The sequence below is a fragment of the Scardinius erythrophthalmus genome (genome assembly GCF_964197995.2).
Source record: "Scardinius erythrophthalmus genome assembly, chromosome: 9".
In the NCBI taxonomy this organism is placed as follows: Eukaryota; Metazoa; Chordata; class Actinopteri; order Cypriniformes; family Leuciscidae; genus Scardinius; species Scardinius erythrophthalmus.
Genome location: NC_138229.1, coordinates 6,467,252 through 6,487,283, shown reverse-complemented (window position 1 = coordinate 6,487,283; position 20,032 = coordinate 6,467,252). Strand labels below are relative to the sequence as shown.

General features: G+C 35.9%; 1 protein-coding gene across 6 annotated transcripts in view; it reads right to left on the bottom strand.

Moving 5' to 3' along the window:
* svilb (supervillin b) overlaps positions 1–19,333 on the bottom strand; it is a 62,354-nt gene extending 43,021 nt beyond the window's left edge. For 2 of the 6 annotated variants that reach the window (XM_081374419.1, XM_081374420.1), the window contains exons 1-2: positions 4,736–4,952; positions 1,384–1,447 (exon numbers count right to left, since the gene is read on the bottom strand). In XM_081374419.1, coding sequence (XP_081230545.1) covers positions 1,384–1,447; positions 4,736–4,793 — 122 coding nt within the window. In that variant the 5' untranslated portion in view covers positions 4,794–4,952. Of the gene's footprint in view, positions 1–1,383; positions 1,448–4,735; positions 4,953–18,869 lie in introns of those variants that run through there. The other 4 variants (XM_081374423.1, XM_081374424.1, XM_081374421.1 and 1 more) reach the window with 3 other exon arrangements.
* Positions 19,334–20,032: the final 699 nt, after the last annotated feature.

The following is a 20,032-nucleotide window of genomic DNA, read 5'->3' as shown; positions in this document are numbered from 1 at the left end:
AAATTTCTCCACTCCTGTTCAATAATAGGAAATTAAATCAAGACCCTTGTAACATACCAACCAATCAGAATCAAGCATTGTGACAGTGCTTAGTTTCATTTTAAATTAACATAAATAAACATACAAAAATCTGCGTCGATTTCTGGCTTCTGATTTCTGTTAAAATGTGCGTAAGTTTCTTATTAAAACCATTATGTTCCTTTACATTTCATGTATTTCTGATAATAATTAGACATTATTACAGGACTATATTTACCATTTTCATACCATGAAACTGGCCACTCCCATTCTATGAATCATAACTAAGATATATGGCAGAACATACACCACGATCATTGACAATGACATCCATATATAAAGCTTAATTTAGACATTCTGAGTTGTGACTACAACATGTTTATGTTCTATATTGTGTTATCGTGAGAACTCCTTTAGAACTGATGTTTTGATTTATTCTGGACACATTAAAAGGCATGTCAAGAGCATATTCTTCTCTTTTAACAGCTTAACCAATGGAAACAACAAAAGATAAGATGCACATACACCCACACATACACACTCTGGGTCTGTGATGATAACAGCAGACTATGCCTCTTCTTCTCCTAGGCAAAAGTCTTTTTTTATTGAAGAATCAATATAATGTGCAGTATTGTGACCAATCGCAATTTGTGACCACAGTAACCAAAACATCTACCCTTTCCATTGATCTCAAGATATTTAACACAACACACAATCGGTGTCCTGAGGTCCAGAGTGCAACAGCTTCATTTCAAACAATCACTTTTGTAACAGAAGTATAGATATGCCGTTTAGAAACAGCAGCAGCAAAGATTTGATTTATTTGAACTCCAGAATAAAGATGTAAGAATGGGATATGTATATAGCTTAACAGCAGCACACAATAAATCCTGCAGCACTCTATACTGTAGCTCTGCTCCAAAACCCAGTTTGTTCCTATTTATCTGGCACTAGCACATGTTGCTAAGCTAATGAAGAGATGAGGTTTCTAAACATTTCTAAAGACAAATGTTTACGCGTATTTTGACTTATAAGTACACACATGTATTTTTGCTTATATTTTGACTTTGTCCATTTTCATTTATGAATTTAGCAGGTTTGTCCACCATTATAGATTTAAGTTGTTGCAGTGCATGCTGGGATTGCCTTATAAATGCTGTGTAGGCAGGCAGCTCACTATGGTCTGAGCTACTGTAAGGAGACAGTTTGGGCAGAAAATCTCTAATCTCTCATCAACCCATTTAGAGTTAAGTATTAAAGAACATAAAAGGATTCATTCAGGATTTAATTCAGCTATACACTTACGGGAACAGTTTAAAACTAAGATAAATGGTCTTTATAAAGGCAATATTCATGTATTCTAACCTTATTGCTCTTTTCTTTAGTAGTGCCGGGCTGTAGAGCTTAGCAGAAGCTTCACCGACAAAGCCTGCAAAAAGAAATAAGACAATCTCTTAAAAGCATGTTTAGAAATATATCAAGTCACCTTTATTTATATTGCGCTTTATACAATACAGATTGTTTCAAAGCAGCTTTTAAGTGATATGTAAACAATGTTTATAATATAGGCTATGTCTGAGATTCTGTAAGTGTTAGCTGACTTTTACAAGACAATTCACAACATCTATCCAAGAAATAACTCGTATTATACTGACGTAAATAAAATGAAACGTGTGCACACACAAACTCAATTTACCAGCTGAACTTGAATAGTTTTGTGTACATACATGTACTTTAATGTTGATTACAGTGAAGTTAAGCAACTCAAGTTTTCATTAGAATCGGGAAAGACACACATTTATCTTGGAAAAACCATTTTAATGCCATATTTATCCTGAATGTCTCCACCTGCTGCCAACAACCACACCAATTTCAATAACATTCCATCTTAACTTCATGTTTTGGCCATTTAAAGGGATAGTTCACCCATTGAGTCATCACTTACCCTCAAGTTGTTCAAACCTGTATGAGTTTCTTTCTTCTGTTGAACACAAAAAATATATATATTTTAAAGAATGTTGGTAATCAACCAGTTGACAGTAGCCATTGACTTCCATAGTGTGGGAAAAAAAAACACTATGGAATTCAATGGCTACCGTCAACTGTCAGGTTACCAACATTCTTCAAAATATCTTCTGTTCAACAGAAGAAAGAAACTCATACAGGTTTGGAACAACATAAGGGTGAGTAAATGATGACACTTTTCATTTTAGGGTGAACTATCCCTTTAAACCCATCGTATTTTTTATTTTTTTTTACCCCGCTGTACAGTCAACAGCTTGAGTTACTGTGTTTAACATTCTCCAGTGTCGACTGATAAATTTACCCCCTCCAAATAGAGCACCTGGGCTGGGGTGGGAGGGTTCGCTCCAAGAACAAGCTGAGAAGAACAAAGTAAAACGTGGGTGTGAAGACATCCTAATTAGCTTAAATGAAGTCTAGTGGACGAGTTTCCGTCCCAGGGTTGCCAGAGAATCACTTCAGGATGCTGACAGCCACAAATTAGCCGAGTGTGATGAGAAGAACAAGGCATTGTCTAAAAATACTAGATGGGGAGATCAGAGTAAAAAAAAATAGGCCCTGCTCAGAGGTTCACCCTCCTTCTTAAAACACATGTAGTTCACAGCACAGAAAGACGGACGTCTAGTAAACCACTTTTACACAAGGTTTGTGTGAAGGATTTTATGATCTAACGTGTGGACAGCACAACAGTAATTATCACGTCCTGCCATTAGCACATTTTAACACAGTGTTGACACAGTCTGGGGTCATTTTTTTTTCATGATCAACACATTATGTTCAGGTTTATTCACAGTGTGACAGTTGCAGGCACTACAGAGATGCGACTCTGAAACTTTGGCAGTTGAAACACACAGATTTGGCTTAACAAAACATCTTAGACAGACTGAGACAACTGCTTAACTGCTCCATTTTAACGAGACCTGATTTAAGTTTAGTGGATGACTGACAGGTTTTTTCCAATGGTGAGCTGACGAGCAAGGTGTCAATAGTTTGTTTGCTCAACAAATCTGCATTTATTTGATCAAAAATACAGTAGAATAGATAAAAACAATAATATTGTAAAATATGAAAAATCAATTTTAATATATTTTTAAATAATCTATTTTAAAGTCATTTATTTGCCATTATAGCCATTACTCCAGTCTTCAGCGTCACTTGATCCTTCAGAAATCATTCTAATATGCTGATTTGCTGCTCAAGAAACATTTATTATTATTATTGTCAGTGCTGAAAACAGTTGAGCTGATTAATATTTTTGTGGAAACTGTGAAACATTTGGCAGGATTCAATGATGAAAAGAAAGTTCAAAAGAACAGAATTTATTTGATATATAAATTAGGGCTGTCAAAAGATTAATCGCGATTAATCGCATCCAAAATAAAAGTTTGTTTTTAATAATATATGTGTGTGTACTGTGTATAATTAAATTTGTATATATAAATACACACACATGCATGTATATATTTAAGAAAAATGTGTTATTTATATATAAAAAAATTATATTTATATATAATATAAACTATATAAATATATATACAGTATATGTATGCAAATATTTCTTAAATATATACATGCATGTGTGTGTATTTATATATACAAAATAATTATACACAGTACACACACACATATATTATGTAAACACAAACTTTTATTTTGGATGCGATTAATCGCGATTAATCTTTTGACAGCCCTAATATAAATTAATAATGCAACATTGGTTAATATAATTAAATTTTACACGACATTTGAAATTCACTGAGAAAAAAAAAAGGAAATGTTTGTTTATAGTTTAACGCCGTGCCAGCTACCCCATATTCGTGGTGAGAAATAGATTAAAATACGTTTTAAAAATTCTACAGTTAGATCTGGTATATAAAAAAAATAGAGAATGTGCTCACAGAAAACTTCTTTTTATCAGCTGAGGTCAATAACCTCAAAAAGCAAAAATCAGCCAAGCGAATATACATCAGTCTATCCAGAATCATTTACTTTAGAGGTTGGTTGTTTTACCTGCACATGGATAAAATGATATATGACTTCATAAGTGAGCTTGCCAATGATCTCGTTCCCTTTGATGAGCGAGTATTAAAAAAGCAAACTCTATCAATTGCACAGACAAGTGTTTAATATTGATTACTGTTCTCTGGAGAGCAGATTGACTAATGGCCAATGCAATATTTACATTATTACAATAATACAATATTTATTATACAAAATAATGATGGCAAATTAATAGTATAGAATAAAGGCATACTTTCTATTTGAAAATCTCCATTGACAGGGCTATCTGTATTTCTACACTGACTCCAGGCAGAATGACCACTTTGATTCATTTGGCAACAGTAATCAGCTGATGCAAACTATCTCCAAATGGTCAGTTCACAGCAACCTTTAGCACACCACAAGTATTCAGACTCCATCGGATCAAATAATCAATCTTCATACTCAACTGAACAAGAGTAAAGCAAGAGTCATATACTTCTGTTTTGTACAACTATTAAAATGAATTATGTTTTCCAGGATCACACAATGCCAAATTAATTCAAACAAAGCCATCCATTCTTAAATCAGACAACTGTGCGATCCTTTCTGTAACTATTCAGTCAATGACCTGGTAATGATTTTCACTTAAATCCCCATAAATCAGCCTCACTGCTTGGTAACAGTAACCGGGTACAGACAGTTCCACACTTACCTTGACTACACTGTGTGACATGGTTGAGATAGTTCGTAATCCACTGGTTTTGAAACATGTTGGAATGAAAAGGAAGAAAGAAAACAGAGGAAAGAGAGGAAAAGGACAGACAGACCTAATCACAGACTCAGGCAGACGAGAGAGAGAGAGGGACCGCCACGGATGGACTCAACGTGATGGAAATGCACACAGGCAAAACTGCAGGGCTAAAGCAAACACATGGGAGGGAGGGAGGGAGGGGGAGAGAGAGAGAGAGAGAGATAGAGAGAGAGAGAGAGAGAGAGAGAGAGAGAGAGAGAGAGAGAGAGAGAGAGAGAGAGAGAGAGAGAGAGAGAGAGAGAGAGAGAGAGAGAGAGAGAGAGAGAGAGAGAGAGAGAGAGAGAGAGAGAGAGAGAGAGAGAGAGAGAGAGAGAGAGAGAGGTGCTAGGCAGCTCACAGGCAGTAATCTGATTACAGGCAGAAATTAGCCTGGATGATAAAAGTGGATTGTGGGAGCACGGTAGATTCTTGGACTTATGACATGATCGCTGCTACATTTACACACACTCACACATGCGTCAGCAATCCAGGAGTCACAAACACTCAGTGATGCAAAGACGAAAGTCTTTAATTAGTCAGACCTGTTTTTAACATATTTTAGTCAGAAAAACAAGGCAAATGAATGTGAAGCTTTATTAAAATCAAGCTGTATTATTAAGAAAATTCTATATTCTTATAATGCACACACTAAAGACTGCTAAACAAGACAAAAGCTATCTTCCATGTAATTTGGATGCTTTTATGCTTATTGCTACGAAATGTGACAGGACATTTTGGATAAGTCCATTTTATCCCTTAAAACTCATGTTTGATCACCAAAATGACATATTTAAAAAAAAAAATCCTGTGAAAAATATTATTCACGCATAGCTTGAATGTTACTCACACCCTTGCTTCATTTGGTATACGCGGCACTATGAAAATGCAAATTAGCCCAGCCTCCACTCACTCACACCAGCTCAGAATACCTGATTCACTCATACCTGATCCACTCGGTCAACTTTACTGTAGTTAATATGACACATAACGGTAATTAATATCATTAGTCTTTGGCTTTCCTATATTATCAAACAGCTAATAATGTTTTGCTAACGTTACACAAACCATGTTCCCGTTCGCCATCTCAGAGTCAGACAGCTGCCTTCTAAAAATCATCATCCTTAGAAATGCTTTGAACAACTTAGAACGTCAGTGGAGAAAGGCATATAGTTCACATCGTAATATACATTATATCCATAATTCACCCGCTATATTGCTAAATGTACCCGATTTTTCATTTCAACAGAAAAATATACTGTTATAACCTGGCTTCTCTTGAGACTCCCCTGCTTTGCAGGATAGTAATCATGATATGCTAAAGCTCGCCCGCATGTTGACATGATTGGTTACAACATATTTGTGGCATCAGAAACACCAGCTATTTTAAACCGCGTTTTTGAGACTGTCTTTTTCACTGCAGTTTTAAGGAGAAAATACTCTACAATGGTGTTGACTTATGAATTTGCACATGGTTTGTCTTTAAAAACACTACATAAACAACATTAAAAACTTCACCACAGGCGGTCTTTAAGTTTTAGCTGGTTAGCATTAAAAAGTTAGCCCTTTTACTGGTAGATGCTGTAACTACACCATCCAGTATATTACACATATTACTCACATACCTTTTGCTGTATTAACATTAACATTCAATCAATAAAATTGATTGTTAAAGCTGCAGTCCATGACTTTTTTTGAGTTCAAAATTTACAAAAAATATATAATGAGCGAGTACATCATGAATCCATTTTCCAAACCGTTTTTTGTCTTATCCTGAATCACTACAGTACACCTATAATAAGTGTTTATATCCAGACAATTTTATTCTTTATTCTTTATTTCAAGGATAGCCCCTTGAGATGTACCATCTCATTTTCGAGGGGGTCCTTACAATAATGACGAACAGTACAAGATAATAAAAAGTAAATATTAAAGATAATTCCAAACACATAAACACAAAGACACACACACACTCGTACCCACGCACACTCCAACAATGCTCCCCGAAACTAGCCCCCCACCCGCCCATCACCACCTAGTATTACACAAATTTGCAGACAGGGTATGATTTAAAAAAAAAAAAAAAAAAAAAAAAAAAAATCCCTCTGCGAAAAATAGAGGTAGACATTTGTACACATAAGCATACTACACACCCCCTTATAATTACATCTACTTGCATGCATAAGTAAAGTATACAATACATATTTATACACAAATACACACATATATACAATACACTGGACAGTGAGTAGTGTGAGTCCTAGAACAGTTCAGAAACAAGAACAGGATGTTTGAAAATGCGTAATTAAAGATGATTTGAAGATATGAAAAGAAGTGATCGACCTAAGTGAGGAAGGAAGGTTATTCCAGTCTGATGGAGCTTTGAATTTGAATGCTCGACGACCAATTTCTTTACTGATTCTAGGTGTAACTAGAAACAGTTGGTCCATGTGCCTTAGTCTGTATTGAGAGCAATTTTAGACCGGTCGGGTCGTACCATTGTGGAGTAACCCAGTACCTGTGTGACTCGTCACATACGTAAAACAGAGAGAAGTAGCTCCGGCTATAATGTTCTTCTGCAAAACGCATGCAGTTCTGTTTATTAACTGCAAGAGCCCCAAAAGTTATGGACTGCAGCTTTGATTTTATTGACAAACTATTAGGATTATTCTTGGAAATTGTTGCCTAGTTGCCAAGTCGCTAAACAGGTGTTTGACAACATTACTGCCAGCGTTGTTATTTTTAACTGAAACTAAAACTAGTTAAAAAAATATATATTTTAGCAGCTGAAATAAAATATCAATATGAGAATAAAAATGAAATATAAATATTAGAAGAAAAACGTAAATTTAAAACACAATAACTGCATCATAACTATGTGAACTTCTTTGTCTGCACTCCCATGCATAAAGTTAACTCTGTCACATCGCCAAATTGTCTGTCAATCAAACCGCCTCAAAACTCTCACTGAAAAGTACTGTCGATTGCTTTGTTGCTGCAAATCACTGTTAGCATGAGACAAAGAGAGTGTGAGACCAACCAGACAGAATGAAAGTGCAATAGGCCCGCACAGGTACATGCCAACACGACCTAATAAAACACTACAACTTTGGTGTGACATTGTCATAGTGTGCACTAGAGGGAGCACCAAGAGCCAAAGGTCCTGTGAGGTTCAATAAACCAGTGTTTCTCAACTCCAGTCCTGGGGATCCATGCACCTACCAGAATGTTTTATATGTCTCACTAATCAGCTTCTTAGGATGTTGTAAGGTGAGACATCTAAAACATTCTGAGAAGTGGGTCCCGAGGGCTGGATTTGAGAAATACTGCACTAAACAATGTGTAAAACTCAGTCATGACATGAGAAGGGGCATAAGAACTGTTATATTTATAATTAACTGCCTGAAACACAACTGCTTTTACTGGCACATTTAAAAGTATTTCTATTGTACGCTACAGTACAATGGACATTGTGTAAAACAAGACAGCACACAATGTGTATTCATGCAAACTTGACAATTTTTCAGTCCTTATTTAGATTGATTTCATACAAGAGATTGATGGTCATCATGTAATACAGAATGCTATCCGATTACACTACAAACAGGTACAACTTAATACAAATAAATAAAAAAATATGGGTTTTTCATGATTAACCCAAGTATAAAAATGTATAATCAAATTTTGAGCTCTAAAATATCAATGTTTTTCAGGCAGCTGTGTTTCAGGCAGCTTGAGCTCTAAAATATCATAGCCAACATTTTTTTTGACTGCTACATTTTGAAGAAAACCCAGTCTAGCCAGAGCGTCATAATACTGGCACATGCACATGCAAACATGTCCATCTCTTGTCATCTCCAAGTCATCTTACTGGACCACTCAAGCACTGCTGCCCTTAATAAGGCAATGTGTGACGTGATTGGCTGAGAGACCTCAAGGAGGAGTGGCTAACTTATGTTTATCCGGCTCTGCTGTGCATGTGCTCTTCACCACACTCATCTATCATATTCCTTTCACTCCTGGAAGTCATACCTCTACTTTTCCTTCTCCCTTGGCCAATTCTAGGATACAAATAAACAAAACTGTACAATAAACACAATGTATACAAGATTTTTATGAAGTTATGATGATCAAGTAGTTGATGTTAAGAAGGAGATATCTAATGTACCTGCCCTGACTGCAGAATTAGAGAGTACATTTAAGACCTAAAAACACAAACACAAATAACTAGTCTCGATGCTTCCAGTGAGCCAAGGAGTTATGACTGAGTCTATTCTGGTCATTTAGAGGTTAGGAGCTGGTTACGCAGGACTATGAGCGTGGGTTGTGTAATAGGTCAATAACACAGTATATCACAGTATAAACTTATAATGTGAGATGATGAAACAATAAAAGTAATATAATAATGTAATATGCAAATCTGATATTGTGATAATTGTATAGAGTGTTATAGTAGGATAAAAGTCATTCATTTTCTGCATAGATAACCAGGGCCCGTATTCATAAAGAATCTTAATGCAAAGAGGAGCTCCTAGTGACAAAATTCTAAGAAAATTCTTAGAAATGTGGGCGTTTACTCTTAAATTTAAAGAAAAAATCCTAGTAAAGAAAAAAGTAATTCAAAAAGCATCTTAACCCTTAAAAGAGGTCTTAAGGTCAAAATTGTTAGGAGCACGGACGAGGACTTTTAAGAGGCTTAAGAGTTTCTTTAGCAGAGGAGAAAATGGCAGAAAGACGAAGAAGGAGAAGAAATGTGTTGCAGACAATGGATGACAGTGAGTTAATAAGACGCTTTAAATTAGATCATGCAGGGATCATGTTTGTGACAGATCTTTTTAGAGACACGCTAATATCTCCAACACAGCGCAGAAATGCCATAGCGCCCGAAATGAAAGTAATCACTACATTACGATATTTGGCAACTGGGAAAATTCCATGTTTGATACATTAAAACCAACATTCAAACCACCATTTAAATAGACATGCCAACAATCAGTGTAATTAGAAAGAGTGGAACAATTTTTATCATTCTAAGCCAAGCAAATACCTTATAGGAAATCAACAGCATGGTTAATAAAATAAGGATTTATATATATAATGTGTGTGTGTGAGAACGGTCAAATAGGAAAAATTACGCATGTAATTTCAAAGTGAAGGCTTAGAATAGACCCTATACTTAAAATCACTTTTTTCCCCTTCTTGGACAACCAACCAATCACAGTCTTCAAAAGATTGTGTCATACATAGCAACGGGGTCAACCCCGCCTTCTTACTAAGATAAAAGTTTTTGTCTTTTCATTACTCAGAGTTGCTCTCAGATCAGTCCCGAATTGCTCTTAAGCTAAGACTCCTACGTAAAAGTTTTTAAGCTAAATTAAGAGTTTTCTGAGAGGATTCTTAGAATCTTTATGAATACGGGCCCAGATTTTGAATCCTAAAAAACACATTGATGATAAGTTTTCAACATTGATGATAAGAAATGTGTCCTGAGCAGCAAATCAGCATATTAGAATGTTTTATGAAGGATCATGTGACTGAAGACTGGAATAATGATGCTAAAATTCGGCGTTGCATCACAGAAATTGCATTTAAAATATATTACAGAAAACAGTTATTTTAAACAGTAATATTTCACACCATTACTGCTTTTCTGTATTTCAATCACTGAATCAAGAGATTCAATATAATCAAACAATAATTATATCAACAGAATCATATTGAACTGCATTTTAGACATTGTTGTGTTATTTACAATACATCTGATTTTCATATACTACTTTGCTGAACGTATATAGGTAAAATTTCTAGGAAAAATAAAAGACAGTTGACAGTCTGAACTGTGAGAGTTTGATCCTGTTGTGTAGTCTAAGGCATCAAAATAAAAGCAGGATTCAAAACTGAGACTGCTTTCACACATTCATCACTCAAGGAACTGCTAGTGCCATTGCCAAGCAACAATCTTGTGTTTACATGAGACAAAGTTGAACGATGGGCCACATCAAAGCATTGTGGGAAGAACAGACATTACACAAAAACAACAAAGTTCAGTCTAAATGCTCTGACCTAAGCTAGAGATTACTAAACGCTTCATGCTCAAACATAGATGCCCACTGCTGTTATTCACTTGACATTTATTGACATGAGCCCTTGTAATCGCTGTAAAGCTGTGTGCTGTGCAGGTATGCAATATAACAAGTACAAATTTAAGTATACAGACACACGTGACTAATATTATCATAAAGCAATAGAAAAGGTATCCCTGTATGGGAATATGAGAGACATCAGTAGAAACAGTCAAATCACTTCTGGAATCTTATAAAAACTCCCTTACTTACATTTAACGTGCAGTCCCAGCACAGCTCAGAGGAGGAGTTCGCTCAGACTACATTCTGTAGTCGTTCTGGTCTCCATCTTCTGCCTTTATTAGGACACAGAGAGCTTTTCTGGCAGGATGAGGTTTGTTTAAATTACTGCTGAACTACAGACTGCACTGTGAGAACAACCATTCGAGCATACTTTACAGACAGGAGTCAGGTGTGGATCTCTAACTGCCTCAAACACTAGAGGCTGGATTTCCAGACAAAGATAAAGCTCTGGATTGAAAGTGATTCTCTATTGGGATCCTGAGTCTGGACCGTCTCAGTATGTCTCATTGTTCTGTCTCGTATCTAAACATCTATCCTCAAAAGGACTTTTCCTTCCCTTATTCTCATCCTCCTACTTTGAACACTCCTTGCACTGTTTTTGTAATAGAATTCTCACAGTATGTATTTTGTATACAGAATATATGCACAGAATATCTGGAGGACCTACTATGCCAAAATGTGATATATAGATCCAGCGAGTAATGCATGATGCAATACTGTATCCCACAATGCAATGTGCTTGATTTGAACTTTCAGTGTTGCAAATAAATCATCTGAAATACATCAAATAAAAAATAAATATTGACTCATTTTGCTGGATTGCCAAAAGACATTTTAACACAAAACTAGAAAAAAAAGGAAAATAATCACATTTCAAAGCATATGCCACTTGCTGAATTAATCATACAATACAAAAAAATTAAACATATTAATCAAAATATTAATCTCAAAATAAAGTCTTATCTAAAAATATTATAACTGCATGCCATTCACTGAATTAATATTAACTGTAAGTATAGTGTAATTGATCATTATATATATATATATATATATATATATATATATATATATATATATATATATATATATATATATATATATATATATATATATATATATATATATATATATATATAAAAATTAAATAAAAGCAAAATGGTCTTATTTAAAAGATTATAAATGGACACCATTCACTGAATTATAGGTAGGGTAGGCAATGATTTTCATTTGTTAAACTGGTTGAAACTCTCTTCATATCCTAAGAGCAAACAATAATTAAAGTGGTCTATTAAAAGTCTCTGGACCAAAAAATCTTCGTCCAATCATTGCATTTCCATACCTCCGTGCACCTGCTCACACAGACATCACACGTCATCAGTGCGTTTTTATGAGGCTATGCAGAGTTGTAGACAGACATCAGTCACAGAGCACCGCAAACAAACAGTAGCCGCATTTTACAGCTCCTCCTGAACCAAAACAATGATCTTATGCCGATTTCATGCCATGTTGTAACTGTAATTACAACATGGCAACCCGTGACGTTCTACCCAGAGCTGTTCACATCCTCAGACTCGGATTTATGCGTTTCTATGTCAACACTATCAATGCCGAAATGAATCTGCAGCAGTCAGGTGGTACAAGAAATAGCTCTGTAAGTTGTTTACATTTATTATTATTATATGCTTTGAGACATGAGGTAATATAACACTGTCTCTCGTCTCGTGACGCTTTGCAGACTCTGCTCTGGCTGTACGCGTTCATGTGTTTTGGAGGAGGTGTGGCTTTGGAGACTATCTGAAGGGAGGGTGGGATCTAATCCTTTCAAAGCTAGCTTTCTATTGCTAGTCTCTCTGAAATTGCCTACCCTACCTTTAATCATACAATACATTAATTGTAGAAAAAAATCTTATTTAAAAGATTATAAGTGGATGCCATTCACTGAATAAATCATACAATATCATTAACTGTAGTATAGTGTAATTAAAATAGTTTTTTTAATCAGATATAAATCTAAAAATTAAATAAAAAGCACAATAGTCTTATTTAAAAGATTACAAATGGACACTGAATTAATAATACAATATATTAAGAGTAAGAAATAAATGAATTTCAACATAAAAAAGGCTAAATACAAAAGAGTCTTATTTAAAAGATTATAACGGGATGCCATTCACTGAATTAATTATAGAATATTAACTGTAGAAGGGTAAAACAAATAAATATCAGAATTAAAAATGCAAATAGTCATATTTCAAAGATTAAAAGATTACATGTGTATGTATAAATGTATTTATGTATATAACTTTGAATGGGAAAACCCTAAAACTGCGCAGTATACTGTATACTGTGTAGTATGTAGTATGCAGTACACTAGTATTTCATTTCAAACACAGCACACATCATTCTCTCTGAGGTTTACAAATGTCGAGGACTCACATTCTCTGCTCTTATAAGGTTGTGAAGAGTCTGAATCAGTCTCAGGCCTCACCACCCCATGAAATTTATTCAAGAGTTGCTCTTGGCTCAGTTTTGGGAAATAGCTGATCTTGCATCAACAGCCGCTCTAAACAGGAAGTAACGGTAAAGATCTACACAAGGAATTATTTCTAAACATCAGTTCATTTGTGCTGTTACTCAAAACCTATGCTCCTTCATTCCTCTTCTGCGTTATAAACTCCTCCATTCTTCAATCTCTCTTGTAATCCAAAAACAACTACAGACAAGAACTCATAAACATTCAAAGCATTGTCAAACACAGCTGACAAATAGCAGGAAAGTGCCATCTGAAGTCTGTAATGATCAATGAAGTTGGCCAAAGTTTCAATCTGAACCAAGAGATTTGGCTGGTTAGCATGGCCAGTTTTCCCCTGCTGGCAGATGCCATAACTACACCATCTTTCTCCACTGACTGCCATTCAAAAGTGAGTGTTTAATTTTAACATTTACTGTCAGGATATTATTATCCTACTGCCCTATAACATCTCTAACCTCATCCGCCATACTAGCAACAAATTCAACTTCTATTTGGAGGGATGTCAGATGCTTTGGAAAGATGTTTCTCAACCCGTAGCAGTGAAAGAGCCACATCTGAACCTCAAAGGACAAAGACAGACTGTGGTGAGCTGCAAACAATGCCAGTGGGAGTGGGAGATTTATGGATGAATTCTATTCAGACTCTGTAGCAGTTAAATCAAATGGTGACACATTGCAGAGCTAATGTGATAAGGAAGGCACATGAACACGCGCACACATACACACACACACACACACACACACACACACACACACACACACACACACACACACACACACACACACACACACACACACACACACACAGAGAGAGGAGCAAAGCATGGCTTTGCAAACCAAAACAAATAGTTACAGAGTGCAGAACAGAATTTAAAATAAAAATTACATGACCACATAACAGGAATTAGATTTTTTTTGTCACAACTTTTGCACAGTCACTATAACATTATTGTTAAAGTTGTCATGAAACGGAAGTTGCGATGGTCTTTTCTTTCCTATTGTGATGTATATCCTATTGAAGCAGCTTCTCAAATGAAAACAAAATGTAGGGCGGGACATGATTTTGTCCATAGGGAATTGATTGGACGTTTGTGGTTTCCTATTGGTCGATCTCATGTGAGTGCACAGGTTGCCTCGCCCTCACGCCAGTAAACGTGTCATCAGAGAAGAGACGATTTGTTGCTGCAAGAGGGAGGGGATGTTATTTTGATAAAAGATTACTATGGAATGAATTTAAAATAATGATGTGCATGGATAAATCATATATAACACTGCAGTATTCAATAAAAAAATAAAAATAAATTCATGGTGATACAGTCTGGTTTTGTTAAAGTCTTGTTCATTCTCCAGCATCAGTTTTGCATGCATCAGAAGGACAGCAATCACTGTTCTAAAGAAAACACCTTAAATGAACAGCAAATCTTTTCTGAAGTGGAATATCTGCAATAAATATCTAGCCTAACAGGTTTTACATTTCACTTCTGATTGAGCCTTATCTTGACATATAAAATCCAGAAAAGCCGCACAACATTTATGGCACCAGATCTCCATCCGCAGATCTTCATAAACTATATGGATTAATAGATAAAAATCCTATTGCAATGATTATCACAAAACCTGATGATAAGAACATGGTCTTAAGTCAATTCTGTAGTAATTTATATATAAATAAAATATAACAATTCTATAAAAAATTCTATATAGGCTACACTATGGTTCAAAAGTTTGAGGTCAGTATGATTTTTGTAAAAAGAAATAAATACCTTTATTCAGCAAGGTGACAGTAAAGAATTTTACAGGGTTACAAGAAATATAAAAGGTCACCACAAGCTATGTCAAGAATAATAAGAAATATTTCTTGAGCAGCAAATCAGCATATTAGAATGATTCAGCTGAAAATTCTGCTTTAACATCACAGAAAAGTTATTTTTAATTGTAATAATATTTCACAATATTACTGTTTTTACTATGTTTTTGATTAAATAAATGCAGCCTTGATGAGCATAAGAGACTTTCAAAAAATTTTTTTAAAAAATCTAACCAACCCCTAACTTTTAAAAAGTAGTGTATATTGTGCAACCCTATAATTAAATAATGAATTAATCTAGCAGTTAAATATATATTATCCTAAACATCATCCATCCTCTATCCTCAAATATATATTTTTTTAATCTCTAAGATATAGATAGAAAATAACAAGAACTCAGACAAAGAAAAAGAAAACCGAGGGGTTAAGTGTTGACACTAAGTGTTGAAATCTGACTGTTTGTTTTGACAGAAAGGGCAGGTGCAACTAATTCAACAGCTGCAATACCACAGTCTGGCTCCAGGCCTCATAGACTCACACACACATGCACGCATGCACGCACGCACGCACACACACACACACACACACACACACACACACGCACCCACGCACAGCCATGTATATGAACTGCTTAGTGCCCTTTCAACCTCATAACTACAGTGACTGTGCAGACCACCAATTGCATACAATTACCCAACTGGTACTCATTTATGCCCGGTACACATTGTACGATTTTGAGCCGTCCCAGACAAAAGATGACCAATTGTGGCGATGTCTGTGGTCGTGGGGCCTAAACGGTGGACCTACGTCGTACAGTGAGAGAGGTTCAAAGACGTCCGTGTTACATTCAACCAAAGACAGCCTGAGATAATTTTCTGACAGTGTCACTTCAGAGCTCAACTAGTTTGCAAGTTTCCCAGAATTGCAAACCATATTCAGAAACTGCTTGACCAAGACCACATAATGGCTCTCCTTGACAAAGCACAAGCAGAACAAATTTGTGCAAATCATTTGTAAAACCGCTCTTACATAAATTGTTGTGACAGTTTTGCAGTTGTTTTGGACAAAAGCATCTGCAAAATGAATAAATGTGTAAATGCACATAAGATTGTTTTTACGAGCAATTTACACAGAAATCTGCTCATGTTTCATAAATGAAGTCCAGTGATCCTAATGTTCCCAAATAAACTCCCACACCTGTGCATTAACTGTAACAATAATCTCCAAAAGTTAGATCCATAAAAATGACTTCTCTCTCTTCGCTCTTAGTTGAATAATTCATGAGTAACCTTTGGACAAATCATTTATATGGTTAATGCATTGGCATTACACCAAGTATTTTGAGAACTGGATACATTTGCTTGAGTATAAAATAAATGCTACCTGACAGAAAACCTATATTTTTACCATGCAGAACTACTTTGAAATGCCAAAACATGGGACCAAAAATATGCACATTTTGATAGATTATTAGATTAGAAGACATTTTACCCCACTCTCCCCATTTTTTAGCTCCAAGTTTATCAAGCGACGAGAATACTTTTTGTGCGCAAAAAGTAAACAAAAATAACGACTTTTTTCGTTTTAATTTATTCCACTATTCATTTCCTTCTCTCTGGGCCTCGAGCTATTTCACGTAGTGTTTTTGCGCAGCGCGTCTGTGTTGTACGTCACACGTAGGCTCATTATTGGCCGACGCTGGTCATGTGTGATGCATGTGATGTACAACACAGACGTGCTACGCAAAAACACTACGTGAAGTCACTCGAGGAAATTTATTTTATCAAATAAAATCAGCTTTGGTGAACATTGAGATTTAAAAAAAAAAAACTAATCCAATTTTTTTTTGACATTTCATTAAACTGCATTGCCCAACACTGTATGGCTCTAGACCTGAGCATGCTCTTTTTCTTAAGGTAGGAGTTCATCTTCAGGGGCAGGGTACTGTTTCAGTCACTGAGGTTATGGAGTTCTAGCCGGTCTCATTTCATAAGGTCTGCTGGATCAATCTTTATTCCTCTCGAACAGTAGCATGTGATATGAATCACAGATCATGATGCATGTATCTGAGCACAAAATATTGCAGAACCTTCAATCTAAATAATCTGAGAAAGAGGGAATCTATGCAGTGCATTTTATATAACTCCAAATTCACATACAAGCAGAAATAATCAGTCATTAACGCCTGACCTCAATGACAACATAATGAAAATACTTTTAAAAAGCAAGTGCTTGTTAGTGAACATAAGCACCCACAGGAGCAGGTGATTTTCTTGATGCGGTTGCACGCTCCTCCAGACATCGCAAACATAAACACACATGGGATGCCAGGCTTAGATATACCGGCATATGTTGGCACAGTCCTCAGACACACTCCGGTTACAACCCCGCAGTTAACAGCTGATTCTAGATGAGCTTCAGACGACTTAAGGGCACAGCGAGTCCTAACCTTCACGTTTATGATCAAAACAACAGTGCAAAGATCTCAATGTATCATGTCAAGTAAAATATCTATTCAACGTCCCAACCCTTCAGTTTTACATATGAACATCAATGCAAATCAAATAGCAAACCTGTTAACTACGATTGTTCTGAAGGAAATGTTTTTATGAAAATCTGAATGTTTCCTGTCCATGTAAAACTTACTGCCACAATGCTCAAGTGTTGATGGTGGTTGCTAGGGTGTACCAGGAGGTTGCTAAGACATTACTAGGTGGTTGCTAGGTGGGTACTTAAGCCACCCCCGAATCTCTAGTTCCTAGATATAGATTGGCTCTCTCTAAAACCTGAAGAAACAGGAAAAATCGTGTGCGTTTTATGGCTTATAAGTGAAAAAATAAAAACAGAAATAATAAAACTACATTTAATAAACAAATGAATAAATAATCAAGTAATTAAATACACAAATAAGTAAATAAACAGATGGATGAACAGAAAGACAGATGGAACATGGAAGAAAGGACGAACATTTTTGAATTCATTATTTCAACTGCTCCATCAAACATTCTCTTTAACTACCAAAGCACACGCTCAGGATTGTGGGATATCATAGACAACGAGGGTTACATCAATTCTGCCTTCCAAAGCCAACCAGATGAAGGCATATCTTACTAGACAAGATTCAGATGTGCATAGATGCATCTCTATCTCCGTATACTCTGGTTTTACACATAGCCAATAAAAGATGCTTTAGAAAGAATCCCAATTCCACTGCCACCAGTTCCAAAGCAAGGTCAGACCACATTTGTTCTTAAAACAAACACCAAATCAGAACGTTATTTGGTAAAGAAACTATGCAGCACCATCAGAAACAGAACATACAACGGTTGTAGAAGATTCTGTCAAAATATACCTGTTGAGCTGTAAGAGGACGGACGCAGACGAGAATCACTGACACATGCTTCCCAACCTGTCCATTGTCCAGCAGGGAGCGGATCAGAGTGGGTTGGAGTCACAGGGGGATTACGCTATCATGGGGCTTAATAAAGCCGGCTCAGCCTGAGGGCTTACGGCTGCCGCCACACAGAGATGTAGACGGAGAAACAAAAAGGAAGAAGATGGAAATGGTACTTACTTGTTACTGCCTGGAAAAGCTTCCCAAGTTCATTTGTAGAGTCCAAACGCAACTATAGCAAATGCAACAGTCTCTAAAGAGTGTTTTGTATAAAGTGATTGTCAGTTTGTGAATGATGAGAGGTGAAGAGATAGCAGACGCCCATCATACTCCACCCTAAAAACGAAGGGATGCTGATCCATGTGAATGAAGATGTAAAAGAACAGTGGTGTTGACGATAGACAGGAAGAAGGGAAAAGGGGGAGGGAAGGGGGGAAATGATATTTGGAAGGGGGGAAAGAAAAGAAAAAATAGGATATGGCAGCCAATTAAAGAAAACAACACAACACAGAAAAATAAAAAGAAAAGAAAGAAAGAAATTATAAAATTCCAATGGCGTCCTAATCCAAAGAATATTCCAGCAGAAGTGGTCACTGAAAATCCGCAGGTGGCAATTCTCTGAATATCCTGTTCAGTTAACAACTCCAGAGTGACAGTCTATTGAGAGTCATGCTAGTGCACATGCTCACACACTCGATCAGAGGTAACCTCATCCAGTGGACTCCATGTATGGCCTGAGAACTGAGTCCTACACGGGAATCTGCCATAAATAGACTGTGGGGGGTTGAGAGACCCAGGGATTGAATCAGCTGTTAGATCAACAACCTCACCAGACTACCAGAGATAGACACACACATGGACCAGACGGAACGCATAAGAGTAGGGATGGGTGAATTGAAATATCAATACTTCCAATATGATCACATAAAACAATGATCCTTTGATCATCAAAGTGTTTTGTTTAACTGTATTAAATTATTTAGAAATAAAATAAATGTGCATCTTCAGTTGCAAGGAGCTAACAGTGCGTGTAGAATTCATTAAAATGGAATTGTGCAAGATTTGTTGTAAGTTTATTATGATAAAAAGTGGTAAAATAATTAAAAAAGTTAATCAATTTTTCAAAATTAAAATCAATGTGCATCATGTTTCAAAGAGCAAATGGTGTAGCATTTATTAAAATAGAATTGTGCAATATTTCTTGTGATCATTCCAATTAAAAGTGGTAAAAAGCAGTTTGTTAATGAATTCAGCATTAAAATCAATGTGCATCATAAGTTGCAACGAGCAAACTGGTATTTATTTAAATGGTATTATGCAAGATTTGTTTTAAGCTTATTTCA